General features: G+C 39.9%; 2 protein-coding genes and 1 long non-coding RNA gene across 6 annotated transcripts; 2 read left to right on the forward strand and 1 right to left on the reverse strand.

The window, feature by feature from the left end:
- Positions 1-1,032: 1,032 nt before the first annotated feature.
- On the forward strand, positions 1,033-5,766 carry LOC122175548. Its single transcript, XR_006177433.1, has 4 exons — positions 1,033-1,117; positions 2,771-2,812; positions 4,288-4,377; positions 5,178-5,766. It is a non-coding gene; the product is annotated as an uncharacterized LOC122175548 (long non-coding RNA).
- A 4,334-nt stretch (positions 5,767-10,100) lies between these two features.
- On the reverse strand, positions 10,101-11,496 carry DYDC1 (DPY30 domain containing 1). 4 transcript variants are annotated; one of them, XM_042863291.1, is made up of 4 exons: positions 11,409-11,496; positions 10,941-11,096; positions 10,709-10,831; positions 10,101-10,213 (listed from the first exon to the last, which is right to left on the reverse strand). In XM_042863291.1, exons 2-4 carry the CDS (start codon positions 11,085-11,087, stop codon positions 10,136-10,138), a joined length of 348 nt encoding a protein of 115 aa, XP_042719225.1. In that variant the 5' UTR covers positions 11,088-11,096; positions 11,409-11,496; the 3' UTR covers positions 10,101-10,135. The 4 variants fall into 4 exon arrangements, with proteins under 4 accessions (XP_042719225.1, XP_042719222.1, XP_042719223.1 ...); XM_042863288.1 differs by having other exon boundaries at positions 11,375-11,438; XM_042863289.1 differs by lacking the exon at positions 11,409-11,496 and adding an exon at positions 11,375-11,403 and having other exon boundaries at positions 10,941-11,093.
- An 81-nt stretch (positions 11,497-11,577) lies between these two features.
- On the forward strand, positions 11,578-14,629 carry EXOSC3 (exosome component 3). Its single transcript, XM_042863287.1, has 4 exons — positions 11,578-11,864; positions 11,959-12,108; positions 13,429-13,580; positions 14,339-14,629. Exons 1-4 carry the CDS (start codon positions 11,586-11,588, stop codon positions 14,538-14,540), a joined length of 783 nt encoding a protein of 260 aa, XP_042719221.1. The 5' UTR covers positions 11,578-11,585; the 3' UTR covers positions 14,541-14,629.
- The last annotated feature ends 5,124 nt before the right edge of the window (positions 14,630-19,753 follow it).

Consider the following 19,753-nt stretch of genomic DNA (forward strand, 5'->3'; position numbering starts at 1 on the left):
TCATTTAAGGGTTGGCAGTGAAGACAAAGAGATTTTGTTGGGGGTTGATGCCTGCTTGAGGCCTTTTGAAGGTGAGTGAAGTCTTTGTTTTGTTTTTGTGTGGTGTCCGTGGCTGCTGCGTTGGAGGATATCCTCATCTGTTGTGGGTCTTTGCTACTATAGTTTTCATTGTGTTACAGTGTTATACCTGCTGTACCATAATGTACCAGAAGTAATAAAACAAACAGAAACAAACCTGGATATGACCTAGAATCGATGTTCATGATATAGGTTAAGGCTACAAATTCGAGGGCTAAGAGTGTTTATTTGCCATTTTTGTTAGTGGAGTACTCAGCTTATGCTCATCACGAAATGGAGTTACTCCATGTAACTCATGTTAGATCTTCTCAAGAAAGTAAACTTGTTTTATTTATGTAAAGGGTAACTAAAGCCCTAAGGGTAAGAGAAGGGCAAAGAAAGCAGCAACTCTCTTTAACTTCCCAAATACTACCTTACATGGGTAGGCATAATGTTAAAAAAGTGCAAGAACTCTTCTTTGGTGTATCTCCTCTTTCTTCTACTCTAATATTTTTGCATCCCTTCACTTTTTTCCCCTTCCAGTTTTTACTACTAATGAGTTTGTATTGGGGTACTTAATTTCCTAAGTTCATACCAGTCATTAATTCTGTCTCCTAGGCACAAGGTACTTTCTTTTGAAAATATTGAAGTAGCACCCACCATAAATCACTTACTCAAAGGTGTTTTTTTTTTTTTTTTTTTTTTTTTTTTTTTTTTTTTTTTTTTTTTTATCTCCTGGAATCATAGCTTGTAAGAAAACACTATGCCTGTAATTCATCTCTTAATTTACCATTTCAGATTGCTGTGAATGCCTTATCATTCCAGTAGCAATGGTCAGAGCATGAGTTATTGAGAGGTGTTGGGTGATCCGTTCTATTTCATCATCTCTCTTTATCTTCAGTAGCACAAAGTATGTTTCTGGGGTTCTGTAAATCTTTAGAAGCAAGGTCACAAAAGAGATTGCAGTGTGTAATTATTTTGAAGACACATGCACAGATTCCCACACAAACGGCATGAATGTTTTACTAGGACTGAAGTGGGAGCTCTGCTGGTAACTTCAGTAAGTACAGACCTGCTCTCCACAGAAAATAAATATTCTTGAGACAGAATGAAACTAGAATAAAAAAATGAATTTACAGAATTCATGAATTCAGAATACGGAATTCACGAGTATTTGAGCCTATTCAAAACCTGAAGGGTTTTTGCTGTTCCCAAAATTGAATATTGATAAATATGAGGTAACTAATTATCTTCCCATGCAGAGCAAAATATAGACTAGCAAATAATGGGAAACAATACTACACTGTAGGTGAAGAGTCAGAGCAAATATATAAGAATATACGGGTATGTTTGTAGTCTCCTGTTGATTTTCTTTGTTTGTTTATTTGTTTTTTTAACCAAGTAAAGCTTGGATAAATTCTGAAACAAATGTGTATATTGTGAAAATATGTTGAGTTTCACAGACAAAAAAAATCCTTAAAAATGCACATAGGAAGGGTAGAGGGAATATGTGTTTAAGTTATCAATGGCCGAGGTCTGAAAAATGGTAAAAATTTCTTCCTAACCTTATTAAGAGATCAGTGTCTATATAAACACATTCTATTAACAGGGTAGAAGAGAAATTACTTACTATAGTATTTTTGCTAAGACACCCACCTGCATAGTTGTAAAGTACTGTAACATGATAACTCAAGCCCAAGAGAGAAAAATAATAATGGTGTGCTATTTCTATATGCTCTGCATATATGCATACATATGATTACTGAAAAATGTTGAAGAGCAGCTGCCTCAGAACTTAACAGCAATCCCAGCTCCAGAAATTTTCAGCTGTCAGTGCCTAAGGGTAGCTTTTCAGTGCAGCTAGGTTTACAATGAAACAAACAACAAATCCTGTCTCCAGGGTTACAATTATCAGTTAAGTAAATAGCACTTTTTAAACTTATCTTCTAAATACATCAGTGGCAAAACCAAAATTGCTCAAGATAACAATGAACCAAATACAGGTGTGTCTGCATGTAGCCAGTCATTTCTAGAAGAAAGTCGAGTCAGGAGGTGGGGTAGAAATGAAGAGGAATGATTGGAGAAGCCCAACACACTCCCAGGAATGCGACTTGAAACTGAGCAAAGGGGAGCTGCAGTGCCTTGCTGCTGCTATGGCAATCATTTATTGGAATGTTCTCTCCCTCTCTCACCCTCCTCAGTGTAATGGATTTTCTTTCTTCTGCAGTATCTTTCCCTACAAGTAGTTTGAATCAACTGTGTTGAGCGTGTTGCGAGTTCAACGAGTAAGAGATGAGTTCTCAGAGGTAGAACTCATGCTTACACTGGTGGAGATCAGTCCTCTTACTAATCATTTCAGAAATTTCAGGGAGAACAAAGAGGGTTACTTTCTTCCTGCCCCCCCTCCCGGTCGCCGCCCCCCCCCCGGAGAGGGGGGGAAAAAAGAAAATTGGTAAAAAACAGCTTAAAAAAAAAAAAAAAAAAAGGCAGACCAAGTTCATCTTCATTTAGCTTATGCAAGACCACACTTAAATTGCATACAAACCAGTAAAAAAATCATTTATTTTGTCAAAATGAAAAAAAAAGACAAAACCATTTTGCTGGGCTCTAACACCAATGGGTTGAACATCAAACTAAAGCAAGATATTTTTCACAATATTACTTAACCAAGGTTAAATGGAAAAGAAGTCATAACAGTATTTCCTCTTAATAGACCCAAGAATGACTCCACACAAGAAGTGACAGACTCTCCTTGGTGAGTTTGTTAAGACTCTTAAAACTTCTTAATAGCCTTTAGAGAGGTTACAATAATTCAGTTAAGTTTATTAATGATAATCCTAACTACTCTATATTTATCCTAAGTCATACTCAAGCTTCGCATCGGTTTTAAAATATTGTTGAAATGTTAAAATATACCAGGTGCAGAATGTTTGGAAGGAAGGGTTTTGACTTCTTATTGTAGTATATCTTTGTGTGTCAATACAGAAATGTCAATGCAACCTCTTAATAAATAACAGCTTGCTTAAGGCTGACAAGAAACCGATGGTTAGCCTTTTCTACTTGTAACATCAATGCTTCCCTGATGCTTTACTTTCAAGTAATAATACAACCATGCTTGGTATTAATAATAAATTGGTTTTGTTTTTCTTAAACTCACCTTCAGTTAACTCACGTTCAAACAGACAAATTTAATTAATTTTCAGCAAATGAGTTTGATTTAACAAATTAATGGTCTCAAATGGTTCCCAAAACAGCGATTGGCTTTGGGTGCCCTACATCTGAAGATAAAATGGAAGCACTCAGCATCTCCACAATGGACATAATTTTTCATGACGTAGCATCTTTTACAGTAACTTCAACAAAAACTTGGTATAAACCCCAACAATTTATATTTTGTAAGTTTTATAAATAAGATTTGTGTTATACACTGACATTAGTTTATGGTTATAATGACCAAGGTGCGAGCTCCCAAATCCTGTGCATCAGAGTCCCCTGCTCCTCATCAAGTCTCCTGTGCTGTGACAACTGAATGATATTTTTCCTCTGTCTTGACCTTCTTCCACCACTGTTAGCCCATAGTATCTATATAAATGTTTATGGTAGTCTAGTTTTTACCTTCCTCTGAATTGAAATACATAAGCATAAAAAAAAAGACTTACAGTGTTTATAATGGTTATGCCAGAAACCAATTAAATCTAATAAATAAAAATCAAACAATATGGTAAGGTATTTTAAAATGCACTTTGGTCCTTATCAGCAAAAAGCAAGATTAGACTCTTTTCTAGCTGTAGCTGCTATATCACACTGCTTTTTAACTAAGCTAAAAACAGGAACAAATTCGAAGAAGGAAAGCAAATAATAGCTGGCTTCAAATAGAAGTAAACTGTCTTAGCAAAGTTCAGAAGAAATCAGTTTTACATTTTATCTGGACAAATTCATCCAACTCTCGCTGCCATTAGGAAGTTGCTGTGTAAAGCTTTTGGATAGAGAAGGATGTTTCTTTATACTGTGAAAGAGAATCACCACTATTAGAGACTGCATACTTAATAAAATCTACTGTCTTAAATGATAACATAGAAATGTGCTTGCTGCACCATGTATTTCTCTTCCTAGGAGAAAAGCTTCTCACATTACCAGGCTGAGTTTCCCTCTTTGTGAACCCACTGGTAATTAAACTATTCATTTTGTCCTATTTTGGGCTTCATATCTGTTTTCATCCTTATGTTCCAGTGTTGTTGGAATGAGAACAGCTGTGATTGGACACATTACTATCAGCACGTTCTCTGGAGGGTCTGTACTTGGGGTCTTATAACAGCCTAAGTAAGTCTGCTCCTGTTCTGAAGAAAAGAAATATTGCAAATCCATATATTTTCTGTCAGTATTTATTATACATAATATAATATATTATTTATTACAGTATTTATTTTTAATATTTTCAGCAACGTGTCCTATTATCTACTTCTGAATTCCATCTTCTCCATTTCATAGAAGTGTTTTTAGTGAAAAAGCAAACATAAACTCCCGTTAGATAATTACACTTTGGGTTTTTTAGAAAGTATGGGTTAAACTGTCACATCACCTGTAGTAATGATGAAATACTACCTTTTTCCTTGTTCTGCACCTGTTCCACAATGAAGTTTAGCAGGAAAGGTAATGATTTTAAGCTGCCTTAATTTACTTCCACACTTAGACACCTAAGCAGAAGTCATCTTTTTTGTGAACAGCAGTAACATTTCCAAATTTCCTACAGCGCTGACACATTTACCCTCTGGTCCCATATTTAAGACGAGAATTATTGTGAAGCAAGGAGAGGCAAACTGGGCATATCAAATTATGAAGAACTGGAATTCCTTTAAATGACCTTTGAATATCTTATATCTTTGTGTAACACCAAAGAATAGGTAAGCTAGAATCTGCCAGAGAATTTTTGACAGTTGCTGAAGGAGTTTTCTGCTAAAAGTTTCCATTTGAAAACTCGAGTTTGGGTTTTTAGGGAGGGAATGAGAAACAGCAACTGAAAAATCACAAGGAAAAAGTTAAAAAGAGCTGAAACAAAACGAGAGATGGTTTGTAACTGACAACTTTTTTTTTTTTTTTTTTTTTTTTTTTTTTTTTTTTAGGGCGCACTCTAGTGGACACACAACAAACTGGAATGAGGATACAAATGTTATGGAAGAATAGATAATGAAAGCCACTGGTTGGAATTAGTGATTAGACTTATTTATTAGCATGTTTAAAGTTGTCTTAAGTACTTAGGCAATATGTTTAAGTTATATATGAAGGCTGAAGTTTCCATAGAAAACATAATAAAAGGACTGAAATAAAAACACTGGCTCAAATGAAAACCTTCATCTGTTCATCCAGCCAGTCCATTCAAGGCTGGCACAAGAAGTTGCTGTGTATACATCATTAATATATTTTAATTAGATTAATAATGATATTTAGTAGAGATGATCAACACAGTGCAAATTCAGTAATTTTAAGATCTGACTAACCAAAATGAATATACTGACTCCTGCAGCTCACCTATTATCACGCAGTAATCAGTAAAGATTTTAAATTGTAGAGCAAACAATTAGTGTCATTAAAAAGTACCTCATGATTTCTGACAGACTGACTTCTTTTAGTACATGTTTCTACTAAGTCCTTCCAGTACTTGAAGGGAGCGTTTAAACAGGAGAGGGTATGACTGTTTGTGAGGGTGGATAGTGATATGACAAGGGGGAATAGTTTTAAACTGAGACAGGGGAGGTTTAGGTTTGATTTTCAGAGGAAGTTTTTCACATAGAGGGTGGTGAGGCACTGGAACAGGTTGCCCAAGGATGCTGTGGATGCCCCATCCCTGGAGGCATTCAAGGCCAGGCTGGATGTGGCTCTGGGCAGCCTGGTCTGCTGGTTGGTGACCCTGCACATAGCAGGGGGTTGGAACCAGATGATCATTGTGGTCCTTTTCAACCCAGGCTGTTCTGTGCTTCTATGAAGTCACAGAAAGTTACTTCTTAATGGCATAAATACTCTGATTAAATTTTGCATTTAGTTCCATGTACGAAACTTGCTTCACCTCCTGATACACACAGCGTTCCTTCTTAATATCAGAAACCTTACAAATTCGTGTCAAGTCTTTTCAATTTTTTTTTTTACTGTATATTCAAATGATGATATTGTAGCCCCTACTCCAAAATGATGTTGATACACAAAATCTGTATTTGTATTAATTTTATTTTACACTTCAAGAATCAACAGGTAATCAGTGAAAAATGTATTTATTTCTTTTATCTCAGTTCCAGTTTCCTTTCTCCAAGTCAGCTGTGCCAGCTACTGTAGTTTAAGAACAGAGAAGAAGCATAGCATGCCAAAATTAACAGGCTTTATAGGAGCACCCAGAAAGCCAAGAAACCAAAACAACAGGTATGTGTATAATCAGTTTTCTATACAAAGTACACTAATTAAGGCATAGCCCTTCAGGGCTAGCTAGTAACGAGTAGAAATAGTTTTTACTGCTTTCAGATCAGATGGAACTTTCTTGTTCAAACTCTGGCATTAAATCAGTTGCAATCTAAAGACAAAAACAAATATATCAGTTGTAAGCATTAACATTGTAAGCATGAACATTGTACAAAGAAGGAACAAATGTATAATACAGACTAGTCTTCATTCATAAATAGAAATGTGCATTCTTCCATTCAGTTAAATACGATGAAGCTTTATCACTAGTCTGATTCTCAGATTCAGTAAGTTTGGATGATGTGTTAGATCTCCGAGAACAGACTAGTCTCAATGCTAAAGGTGAACGTAGTTTCATTTCATTGATCTATTCTCAATTCATATTTTAATACAAAAATTGTAGCACTGCAAAACCTGCAGTGACATCACCAACAGATTTATGTAATCCAACTTTAGACAACTTGGGGCATGAAAACTTCATGGATGATGCAGAAGACGTGTGACAAGAGAAGGTCATCTGAGCCAACGTGACTTCAGCAAGGGCAGATTGTGCCTCACCCATCTGGTGGCCTTCTATGATCAGTGGATAAAGGAAAGGTGGTAGAGATTCATGCACCTAAACTGCTGCAAGGCCTTTGTTACGGTCCTGCATCACATTCCTGCCTCTAAATGGGAAAGGTATGGTTTGGATGAGTGGACTGTTCAGTGGATAAGCAATTGGTCGGGTGGTCATTGGCAGAGGGTGGTCTCTGTCCAGGTGGAGGCCCCTCAGAGGTCCATCTTGGGACCAGCACTCCTCATCATTATCAATGACCAGGACGGCACTATCCAGTGCACTCTCTGCAAATCAGCAGGTGACGCTAAGCTGAGTGGTGCATTGATGGAACATAAGTAAGGGATGCCATCCAGAGGGATCTGGACAAGTGTGAGAAGCGGGCCAACATGTACCTAATGAGGTTCAATAAAGCCAGAGTAGGGGCAATCTTGGGTAGAACTGACTGAGAGCTACCCTGGGGAGAAGGACTTGGGGGTTCTGGTGGATGAAAAGCTTGATGCAGTCAGCAGTGTGTGTTTGCAGCTCAGAAGGCCAAGTGCATAGTGGGCTGCATCAAAAGAGGAGTGATCACCAGAGTGAGTGAGGTGATAGTTCCTTTCTGCTCCACCCTTATGGGCCCCATCTGGGGTCCTGCATCTGTGGCAGAGTTGCTGAAACTAGATGGCTTTTAAGGTCCCTTCCCTTAATGGGAACCCATTTTATGGTTCTTTGATTCATTTGCACTTCTGATTTTGCAATTCATTTATTTAAGGACACAAAATAGTCCTGAAGCCTCACGTACAGTTTTTAATATTCAGTTGCCAGAAAACTATAAAAAATAGGGCTAGGTGGGACTTAAAGGTCCCATCACATTTACCTCTTAGCAAAATCAAAATAATTGTGAAAACTTGATCCTAGGTATAGTCATAAATATATTCACAAATGTTTTTGAAGAACCTTTATAAAACAAGTTGTTAATAAAGCAACCTTATGCTTAAAGCACGTTAATACCACATTTAAGTTCTGAGTTGGAATGAAACTGATAATGTCAGAAAACAAGTGAGCAGATGGCTAAGGTTAATAAAGGAAAAAGGGTTCAGATGTAGTATTAAAACCAATCCAGCAAAATTCCAATTCACACTATCGAGACTGTAGCTGAAAAAAGATAGATGCATCAATATTTATCTCCAGTGATGTGCATAAAAGGCATCATCTGTTAAACGTACTGCCATGTTTACAGTCAGTGGTGGTTGATTTATACCCTCTCATGTACTAGCATTATCAAGCACAAAGTGGTTAAAAAAAATAAATAAGGTGTAGAAGATGCTTGCATATCACAATTTAGATTCTTAGTTGCAGTGCTGTGCAGAGTAAGTACTGTTACGCTGGCACGGGGCTCAGATAACATGATTCTTAGCAGGTCTTTGCTGCACTGAGCACTGTGTGTGCTTGGTATCTGGTCTTTTACATGAAATAGTTGTTCTGATAACTGTGCAGCAGAGTGCATTCTGCCGCACAAACAATATACTTCAGACCAATCAGAAAAACCTAGATAATTTCAGTCAGAAGCAAGTCAGTGATTTAGTCCATGTTCTGTATGATACCTGCTCAAAAGGCAAAGTAAGGTTGCTTCCTCTCTGAGAATATTAATACTTCCAGTCGTGACACACAACACCATCGAGGGGCATTTTAAGTCTTGGGGATTTATTCACTCAGCATCACATGGTGGTGTCTCAGACTGCACCAGACAACAGGCTAAGGACAGCGTGAAGACTGTGGTCAAAATAATATCCCTTAAAATTATAGGAACGAACCAGCAGAGGGTTAACTAGAACAGCAAGCAAATATCCCATAATTGATTATTTGTGATCTCTTTGTTTCCCAACACTTATCTCAGACAGTCCATTCTCATCTACTTCTTCAACCGTGGACAAACTAGGCGCCCCTCCTCTACCTGTAAGTTCAGCTTACATAACTTACATTTTCCTATGGTCTTCTCATTTTCCCATGGTAATGGAAATATGTTTTCAGTTAAAAGTATTCTGTGTCATGAGTAATCATCTACATTGGATACTTTAAATACACTAAAACATCTTTTACGTATTAATGTAAAAACAGTACTTCAGATGCATGCCACATGAATGTTAGCGTGTGAATGGGTCTTTGTATGCCTGTCAAGACTATTTCTTGAGGTTTTCTTTTAAATTATAGGATTCTTTTTTCTTCTATTTATATACGTACATACTTCTGTTACATTTACACTGCCATTTTTCTAGTTATGTGCTATCAGTATTTCAACACAGAGCTCTAAAAATATCTCTAAACTGTTGTGCTCCGTGTAAAGTTAAGAAATATTTCACTAGTTCAATATTCCATATTGAAAATTCAAATATAAAACCTAGACTGAAAGGAAGCATTACACATCCTTCCCTGATGTTTGTTTTTTTTTTTTTTTCTTTGTGTTAGTTCAACTTTTGCTTCTAGGTTTCTGCCTTGTGTTCTGTATTTAGTGACTGGCTGGGGGTTGAAACCAGATGATCATTGTGGTCCTTTTCATCCCAGGGTGTTCTATGATTCTATAGTCATAGTGAGGCAGTGGCAACAGCAGCAGTGGGTTGCCTCCATTGATGCTGATTTTTACAGTCATGGCATGCAGGAGTTAGTTCATGGCTGGCAAAAATGCAGGTAATGGTGGCACTGTGTTGAAAAATACCATTTTGTACCTGTGATTTTGCTCTCATGTAGCATTCTCGTGCACTTTGTTATATGGAAATGAATACCATGGAAATGAGTAGGAGGCTTTTGGAGTGACCTGTGTAGTAGACTTAACAGCAATGATATTTGAAGTCACTTAATGACTCCTCAGTTGCATTTGAACTACAGATGAGATGAAGACCGCTGCAGCAATAGCTATGTCCTCAGCTGTAGGCAGTTTAAATTTATTTGGTTACATAACAAAGACTCAATATATCTTTGCTTCATGTTTAGCAAAACAGACATCTCCAAAAATAAAGGTTTCTGCCTTGTGTTCTGTATTTAGTGACTGAATCTGAAAGACAGCTGATTAACGATATTTCCAAATCTTTATTAAGCTTTGGCTTAAACCTCGGGATCCTGCTGCTGCAGCTGCATTTTCTCTTCTTTGTTCTGCAGTTTCAACTTCTCCCGTTCTTGTTCCTATCATAAAGAAGACAGCTGAAGATAGCGTACACACTTTTGATACTCATTCCTCACACCCCTTAGTAGTTAATATTTATTACGTCCTATCATTTAGATTAGGCTCTTTGAAGTTTTGCACAGCAAGTAGTATTAATTAATCAGATTAATCCATATAGATTCTAGGGGAAAAAAGATAGGTAAGGTAATTAACTACAAAAGACAGTCTACCACTTTTAAGCTACTTTACATATGAATCTTAAGTTAGTTGCTCTTCAGCTTCGACTCTTCATTTTTGGTAACGTCTTACCATGCAGCAGGTAAGTTTTTTTTCCCCAGCTGCCTACTAGTCCTTCATTTATTATTTCCAAAACATGATGTTTAAACACTTATCTTTTTTTTTTTTTTTAAGTGACTATAATCACTGCAATAGTAGTCGTATGATGACTACTATTGTGGGAGAGCTGCAAGTTGCCCCAGCATCATATGCTACTATAATTATGTATTATTATTAACCAGTCGTTGTTCTTCAAATCTCTGTTGTATCATCAGCTCTTCTTCCTTCATTTTTCTTAACGTTTCAAGTTCTTCCAGGGCTGCCTGCTGTTCTTTTTCCAGTTCAATCCTTTCCAACGTTCTCTATTTCAGAGGTAACACAAAATCAATTTTAAAAAACAGCAAAACATAAAGAGAGATTAAACGGCATTGATTAGATTGCCATGAAATGCTTTGCCCAAGCTAGATCCACCTTTTTTTCTTCATCTAGAGTTCTCTTGTAATTGTAAATCCAGCTCGCCAGGTACTGTATGGGGTCTGCAGGCTGACGCTCCACAACCTCTGCCAGACCCTTTTTTAAGCAATCTCCCAGGCAGCTCTTGAGGTACTGAGACTCCATTCGCACCTACTGACGATAAACCAACAGCCATTCGTTACCAACTGCAGAATTCAGACCACACAGTCATTTGCTCACCTTCCTCCACCCACCCCACTGCCTTTCCCAATAGGCTGGGGAACAGAATTGGTAAAAAACAAACAAACAAACAAATGAGGAGTTTTGGGAGTATTGACTGCATCACATGCTGAATGCGATGCTAATAATTTCATCAAAGCTAATTTAATCAGGCCATTACTAGGAGAAAATCGTCTAAATGGGGTAGCGGTCCCGTCCCGTGCCGTTCCTACCAGCCCGCTCGCACGGCGCGTCCTCCCGCGTTACCGAGCAACCGCACGCCCTGCAGGCGCCCCGCGATCGGAGTAAACGGCCGGGCGGTGTCGCTGCTGCTCCGCCCGCTGCCTTCGATCGGCCGCCGCCATTTTGCGTCCGCTTCCGCCGGGTCGCGGAAGGTTGTGAGGACACCGCGCATGCGCGCGAGCGAGCGGCCCGTCTGAGGCGATGGCGGGCGGCGGCGGCGGCGTGCCGGCGGAATCCCGCGTGGGGCAAGTGGTATTGCCCGGCGACGTGCTGCTGCCGCCCGCGCACGCCGAGCAGGACCCCGAGCGGTTGCCGCTGGGAATCAGCGCGGCCCCGCGGGGACGACTGCTGTGCGGGCCGGGCCTGCGGCGCTGTGCCGGCGGGCTGCTGGTGACCAAGTGCGGGCTGCTGCGGCACCGGCAGGCGGGCGGCGGGGCGGCGGCGGGCGGCGCCTATTGGGTGGACTCGCAGCAGAAGCGGGTACGGCGCGGCGGCGGGCTGGGAGGGAGAAGGGGGGGTGCCGGAGGGGCGCGCTGACCGCTTGTACCGCTTGTACCGCTTGTACCGTTCGCAGTACGTGCCGGTGAAGGGAGACCACGTGATCGGCATCGTGACGGGCAAGGTGGGGGACGTGTTCCGGCTGGATGTGGGCGGCAGCGAGCAGGCCTCGCTGTCCTACCTGGCCTTCGAGGGCGCGACCAAGAGGAACAGGCCTAACGTGCAGGTAACGCTGCCCGGTGTGCGGCCTCTTACCTTAGCAAAAGGTGTTTGTGCCGCTCACGCGATAATAAGGATTAACGTGGCCCGTGGCAACCTTCATCGAGGTTTTACCGTGGCCCGTGGCAGACCTGATAAAGTACTGCAGTAACAGGCCTGGCTTTTGATGCTCTTAATGTCTGGAGAAAGAGAAACTGAAGTTTGGTACTTTAAAGAGGAACAGTTATTGTGTGCCATATAATTCTGTAATCTTTGGTAGTAGCCTTCCAGATTCTAGTGGAGATATGGTTACACATCTTTAGCATTCCTAAAGATGTTGTCAGTAGAAGAGGAGAACACTTCCTATTATAACAGCTCATTTCTCTATCACCATAATTCATTTCTCTATCACCAGTAATTAATCACCTAATCACAGAATGGCCAGGGTTGGAAGGGACCTCAAGGATCATGAAGCTCCAGCCCCCCTACCACATGTGGGGCCACCAACCTCCCCATTTAATACCAGAACAGGCTGCCCAGGACCCCGTGCAACCTGGCCTTGAACGCCGCCAGGGACGAGGCATCTTCTCAACTTCTCTGGGCAGCCTGTTCCAGTACCTCACCACTCTCATAGTAAAGAATTTCCCTGAAGATCATCTAGTTCCAATGTCCTGTTATGGGGAGGGTTGCCACCCACTATGCAGATCATACTGATCTTACTGCCCAGGGCCCCATCTAGCTTGATCGTGATTGCTTCCAAGTATGGGGCAGCTACAGCTCTGGGCAGCCTGTGCCAGTGCCTCACTGCCCTCTGAGTAAAGAATCTTTTCCTAACACGTAACCTTTACCTCTCCTCTTTTAGTTCAAAGCCATTCCCCCTTGTCCTATCACTCCTAGGCTATATAAAAAGTCACGCCCTTCAAGTATTGGAAGGCTTCAGTGAGGTCTACCAGGAGCTTTCTCTTGTCCAAGCTAAACAAGTCTAACTCCCTCAACCTTTCTTCACGTGAGACGTGTTTCGGCCCTCCTCTGACTCACTCCAACAGCTCTGCATTCTTGTGACAGGGCCACAGGTTTGGACACCGTACCCGAGATGGGGCCTCATGACGGCAGAGTAAAGGGGAACAGTTATCTTGCTCACCCTACTGGATACCTCTGTTTGGATCCAGCCTAGGATGCTCCTGGCCTTCTGAGCTGCAAATGTACACTGCTGGTTCTTGTCCAGATTTTCATCCAATTGACAACTATTTTGCTGTCTTGGTGCATGTTTATCAATGGGATGTTTCTTACAAATGTGCAGTATGATCTTCACTACTGCTTTTTTGTTTTCTGGCACTGCTTGCTTTAGGTGGGAGATCTTATTTACGGTCAGTTCCTTGTAGCAAATAAAGACATGGAACCAGAGATGGTCTGTATAGACAGCAGTGGAAGAGCAAGTGGAATGGGAGTAATTGGGCAAGATGGCTTCCTCTTTAAAGTTTCCCTAGGTCTGATAAGAAAGTAAGTACTAAGAAATCCAGCTGTGCTAACCTGTAAGTGTTGTGGTTTAACCCAGCAGGTGGCTAAACACCACATAGTCATTTGCTCATCTTCCTCCGCACACTCCCCCTGCCTTTCCCAATAGGCTGGAGAAAAACAATTCTGTGCAGCTGAAACTAAGAGAGGAACATTGCATTTTTAGATAGGATATGCATAACTATCTCTAATCCAAGTAGTGTGAACTAGCCAGTAATCAAGCTATGTGGTTGTTCTAGTGCATTGATGCCAGTTTTACTGAGTAGAGGGTGCATGTACATTGAGCAGTGCGTGATTATCACAAAATATGAGTTAATAGTGATAAATGATGGTAAAACTTCTTGTTGGTTTGATGCTGAGGGGAGGAAAAGTAGGCATCTGTTCTTTGAAAAGTAGCTATTTCATACCTGGGTTTTGTAAATTATTTGGTTTACGTGTCCTGTCATCAGTGTGAACAGGTAAGTTATTTTTCAGCCTTGTTCTCGGTAACTCTTCTGACTAATTAGAAAAACAATTATCAATACACAAGTGCTCTCCTCAGGTGCATGTATTTTGAGAGAAAAACTTAAATTCTGATATGGTATGACTGTTTTGGATGGACATGCAATTTGAATCATCTTACCTTTTGGAGTTGCTCTTGTGATGCCAGTGCTGCAGCTTAGTTGCTGACTGATAATGATGTAATAGTTACCAAACACAAGCATTCACTTTTTCCTCTAACTCTTACTGATCTTATTTTACAGACTCTTGGCTCCCAAATGTGAAATAATTCAGGAACTGTCACAGCTGTACCCATTTGAGCTGGTGCTGGGAATGAATGGAAGAATATGGGTAAAAGCAAAAACAGTTCAACAGACTTTAATTATAGTAAATATTTTAGAAGCTTGTGAATATATGACTGCGGAGCAGAGAAAACAAGCGCTTGCCAAACTGCCAGGGAATTGAGTAAAAGAAAATCTGAGCATTTGTGAGAACTGTAGAACTCTGTGTTTATTTTTGTATTCACATTTATATTAAAAGTCGCACTAAATGAAGTTCCAGATGTTTTTGGTGGTTCTTCAATTCCCTTGATGCACTCAGCTGGTTCTACCTTATTTAGGATCACTTGTGATTATGAGACACTGTCCACTGTTGTGGATTTTGACTGGTGTGGAGATGGGCTTGAAAAGCTTCAATTAACTGTGGGTTTTGACATGCAGTTTTCAGTTTTTCCAGAAGAAAACCAGTCAGTTTATAAGCTGGGTATATTTGGTTTTGCTAGTTAATTTTAGAGCTTCAAAGAGTACGTGTTAACTTGGGGGAGCTGAGAGCATCCTGTGAATCATCTGTTCTGGTCAGGTGTTCTGTATAAGTAGTGATGGATTGATCTACTGCTATCTTAGAGAATTTGAGAATAGAGACACAGGTGGAGAAATACAAGAAAGGAATTGTAGGGTGTACCTGAGAGTAATTACAGTGTGCTTCAGGCAAGTGATCAGGTACTGCTGAATGCATCGTCCCAGTGGCATTAGAACTTTCCCCGAAAGATAACCTGGCTAATAGTCTTGATGAAACAGAGTTCAGAATATCACTTCAGTATGTACATTTGGGAAACGTAATGGCTAAATGGAGGTGCTATGAGGGCTGCTCTGAAAGTAATGGCTCCTGTTCTATTATTTTGGCCCACCATGTCAGAGGTTGATGTTGGTATGGCAGTACAAGTTGAATCTTCACTCCAATATTCTGCTACACGTTGTTGCCACATAACAGATGGCAGTATAGGGGCAGCATCTGACATGGAACTGCTTGTGAAGCAAAGATGTGGAATTGAACTCCTTCATGAAAAGAATTTGCACTCATTGCCATTCGTTGATGCTTGCTGAATGTTTATGGGGACCAAAGAGTGGATGTGAGTATGTAGCCCAGAAGGCCAACTATATTCTGAGCTGCATTAAAAAAGGAGTGGCCAGCAGGAAGAGGGAGCTGATTGTACCCCTCTCCTCGGCTCTGGGACCCCCATTACAGGCAGGACGTGGAGCTCTTGGAGCAGGTCCAGATCATCCACTAAGATGATCAGAGGTCTGGAGCACCTCTCCTCTGAGGAAAGGTTGAGGGAACTGGGATTGTTCAGGTTGGAGAAGAGAAGGCTCTGGGGAGACCTCACTGTAGTATTCCAGTACTTGAAGGGAGTGTGTAAACAGGAGGGGAACGACTGTTAAAGAGGGTGGATAGTGATAGGACAAGGGGGAATGATTTTAAATGGTTAAATGTTAAATGGTTTTTCCGGCATTAGGGGGATACAGTGTCATTCTGTTGTATGAATAGTTTGTTTCTGATGTTTTAAGGAAGTTCCCTGGAGTGGTGGTGTAGTTCTTTGACAGCTGCTTTCTTTGGGAGCAGTACTTACATGTATTCATCTAAAAGTCTACAACAATGAAGTTTGCTGTTTTAAGCAATTACCTGGATATGTCTTGTGGTTCTTAAGCTGAATGACTTGATAAGCAGTATTTAATAAATTAGAAAAATGTTATAATTTGAGTAAGCCTGCAAACGTCTCTTAATTCCAAATAGAAATGAAATCTTTCCTACTTACTCAGTCTTTTATCCAAAGTTCAGTCCACAGTATTTAATTAAATGTTTCCTACTCATCTTTCTCATTTAGAAGTTGCTTCTATTCATAGCCACATCTGACTCATCTTTAATATGCTTACTTAGGGCTTCCCCTGATTCAATAAAAACCAAACTTTAATGGTTTCCTTCTGAATTGTAGCCATTAGATTCATAATTCCTTTGTTTCACTGCCCTTTCTCCTTAGCATTTAGGGTACTGTTCATCTGCTTGGTGGATCTTTCTTAAAAAGGCTTTTAGCTTTTCCTGTCTCTTGTGCTCCCAGTTGAAGTGACTTGCACCCACATGCTATAAATACTTTTAAGCTTTTAATGTCTCGAGTGTACGTTACTACACTGTAATAAGGATTTCACTAAATCTGTTCTTCTTTGTTGTCTCCTCAAATTAAACTAAGCAGAGCCCATGGAGGTTTTTTGTTATTAGGAAAAGAAAGAGTCATAATAAAAGTATTTGCCAAATCATATCAGGGAGCTAATTCTAATGGGTTTTGTGAATGGTCTTGAATCATAATGGTAAAACCACAGGAAGTGGGAATGGCACGGATCATTTCCTCAAGAGTTGTGGCTTGAAATGAAATTAGCCTTATCTTCCCCCCTTTTGTCTAAGCAACCTCCCTTCCAGAAGTTTTGAGTTTTAAGCCTAATCTGTATGATAAATGAGCATTCACTGATGGTAAAATTCCACTTTTTGTGGTGCAAAGTAGCAACTGGTGGCTTTGAAAGTTTTCTACATTATTACTGCTATGTTTTACACCACCTCTTATCATGTCTTACTGCCAATCATAGAACCATTTGAGTTGGAAGGGTCCCTTAAAGGTTACCTACAGCTCGATCAGGTTACTCAGAGCCCTTCCAGCCTGACCTTGAATTTCTCTAAGAATGAGGCATCCACTACCTCTTTCGACATCCTTTTCAGTGCTTCACCACCCTTATTTTAATTTTTTCTTTATATCCAGCCTAAATCTCCCCTCTTGTTAGTTTGAAACCTGTTCCCTTTGTCCTGTCAGAACAGGCCCTGCTAAAGAGTATCCGCTTATTTCTTTTGTCTTAAATCTTACTTTCCAATATGTAAAGGTTGTGGAGTGGGGTCTTAGATACTGAAAGGCTGCTATTTTGTCTTCTGCAGCCTTCTCCAGGCTGAACAGCCCCAACTCAGCCTGTCTTTGTAGGGAAGATGTTCCATCCTTTGGATCATTTTTGTAACCCTCCTCTGGATATGCTCCAGCAGATCTGTGTCTCTCCTCTACTGAGGAATCCACATCTGGATGCAGTATTCCAGCTGAGGTTTCACCAGTGCAGAGTGCAGAGGATGAAAGTTACCAAATTGAAGAAGACTCCAGATGAATGTCAGTATGGACGCAGTACATATTCCAAAGATGAGCACAACTGCTTAAAGATCAAGTTCTTATGGAATTAAATGGAAATCATACATTAAAAATAGATGGCTTTATCTAGGTTGGTGTGTTGCACAGAGCCCAAGAGTAAATGCTAACACAAGCTATAGGTATGTGGTGTTGAAACTTAGCGTGATAGTAAAATATACTTGTTTTACTTTAGCACAAGGAAGTTGCATGTGCAAGTAGTTCAGTGTAATAGGAGGATTAGGAGCTTAACTCTAAGGCTACAGTTAGTGTGGCTGTACCTCTTCTGGATGAGATGTTTACTGTGCCCAACTACTCATTACCACCTTACCAATAGCAATTTTCTGGGACGTGTATTTGATGTCTAGCCAAGTTTTGTCAGAATGACCCAGATGCTTTTCATGGTGGTGGTGTTTTGTTTTTCTAACCCAGTTCTTTAGCAGAAGAGATCATGGAAGTTTTCTCTGAAATTGTACAAACCAAGTGCTGCTCATAGCATAAATTTGTTAGAGAAAGCCCCATTCTCTTCCTTAGTGCTTGAACAATTGATTTTCAGCAACAACTAAACTGTTAAATTAACATATTATTTTAAGCTTTACAAATTGGCTACCTACAGATTTAAATGCATATATATATTTAAAAAAATGTTATACCAGTATTGCTAGCTATATGGAACCAACGTGATGAGATTCATTATTTGTCTTTTTTTTGTCTCACCCCAGTAATCAGTCAATGTAGGACACTTGTATTAGTAATACAAGCAGTCTTGTCCTTACTAGTGACTTGTATGGATTGCAGTATGTTGAGTTACTATTGAGGTCTGTAGCAAGGAATTAAACCTGTCAGTTCTGCCCCAACAACTTATAAGAGAAATAACCGAGAAACACTTCGAGTGCTGGGATTTTAATAGAAGCTAAGTAGTAGCTGTGGGCAGTTAACCTGCACTGGTGTGAAATGGCTGTTTTTCCCAATATCTTGATCTCTGAGAAGTATAGAGTTGCTGCTTCTTTCGTTGTATCAACATGGGTGTTTTGGGATGCTCAAGAACTTGATTTTGTCTATAGGACCGAAGCTTGATTTTTCTTGTGGTATGATAAGTTAATAGTAACTCTTTTTAATTGACCTTAATGTCCTACCTAGTGTGAGAAAACATTAAAAACAGAGCAGAAAAAACAGTACAGTGCTTCAGTAAGCTAGACAAATAAACGATAGGCCATTTAGAATCGATTTTGCTTTAATGTTACATACTGATGTAAAAAATATATTCTATTGTAAGATCACAGATATTATTTTCTATGAGCAGTAGATCATCCTGTTGGTAGTACAGGAAAAGGTCTACACTGTGGCAGATGTTTAGCTTGTACTGAAATTGTGTGTTTCACAATATCTTCACATGTTTCTAATGCTTTAGGTTTGAAGATTTTTTCCTTACTAGGTGAACTTCACTGGCATTTCTTGAGATGATGTGTTATCTTTTTCTCAGTTGTAAATTCCGTAATTCCTTATTGTTGTATTTGACTTTCAACTGTGTACTTTACCGTGTCAGATTTAATGGGTTGACTGCATGTTCCTATTTGTTCCTATGAGTGCCTGCTTTTGTGGGATCTGTTTCCTTTATCTCTTGTTTCTGAGCTTGTGCTTCACAGGTTGATGTTTGTTTCGGAGGCCACCCCTAGAGAATATTAGTGCTCATAAAGCCAGCTGGAGCCAAAACAGTAGAAAATGGAGGGAGCTGGATGGGTGATAAAACACCAGGTACCTTGAAGAAAACTTGTTTTGGAAGAAAGGTGGTACAAAATGGAGCTCAAAGCAAAGCCTTTCTGGCATCAAGATGCCAGACTGAAGAACACACAGAATAACTAATGACCTCATCAGCTCTTTCCAAAGGATAGCTAATGTATTAAAATAACTGATAGGCTTTTCTGTGATTCAGAATGTTTATTAAGCTATTGCCAAAAAGAGATGTGTATGAGTATCTGTATATCCATTAAGACTTACTAATTCTTACTTCCTGTTCTTGGCCAGATGGACAGTGTTGCACCAATCTCTGCCTGGTCTTTCACTGTGAACTGCTCATCTGGGTAAAACGTTTCAAAAGACCTGTAGGCCTTTTGGTTTACTCAGTGACTACTGTACCCTGCTTTAACTGAAGATAAGTCTGTGTCCAGTCTGTTTTTATTTGCAAACTGTA

The sequence above is a fragment of the Lagopus leucura genome, unplaced genomic scaffold (assembly GCF_019238085.1).
Source record: "Lagopus leucura isolate 7727_CA_CO unplaced genomic scaffold, USGS_WTPT01 Super-Scaffold_739, whole genome shotgun sequence".
Taxonomy (NCBI): Eukaryota; Metazoa; Chordata; class Aves; order Galliformes; family Phasianidae; genus Lagopus; species Lagopus leucura.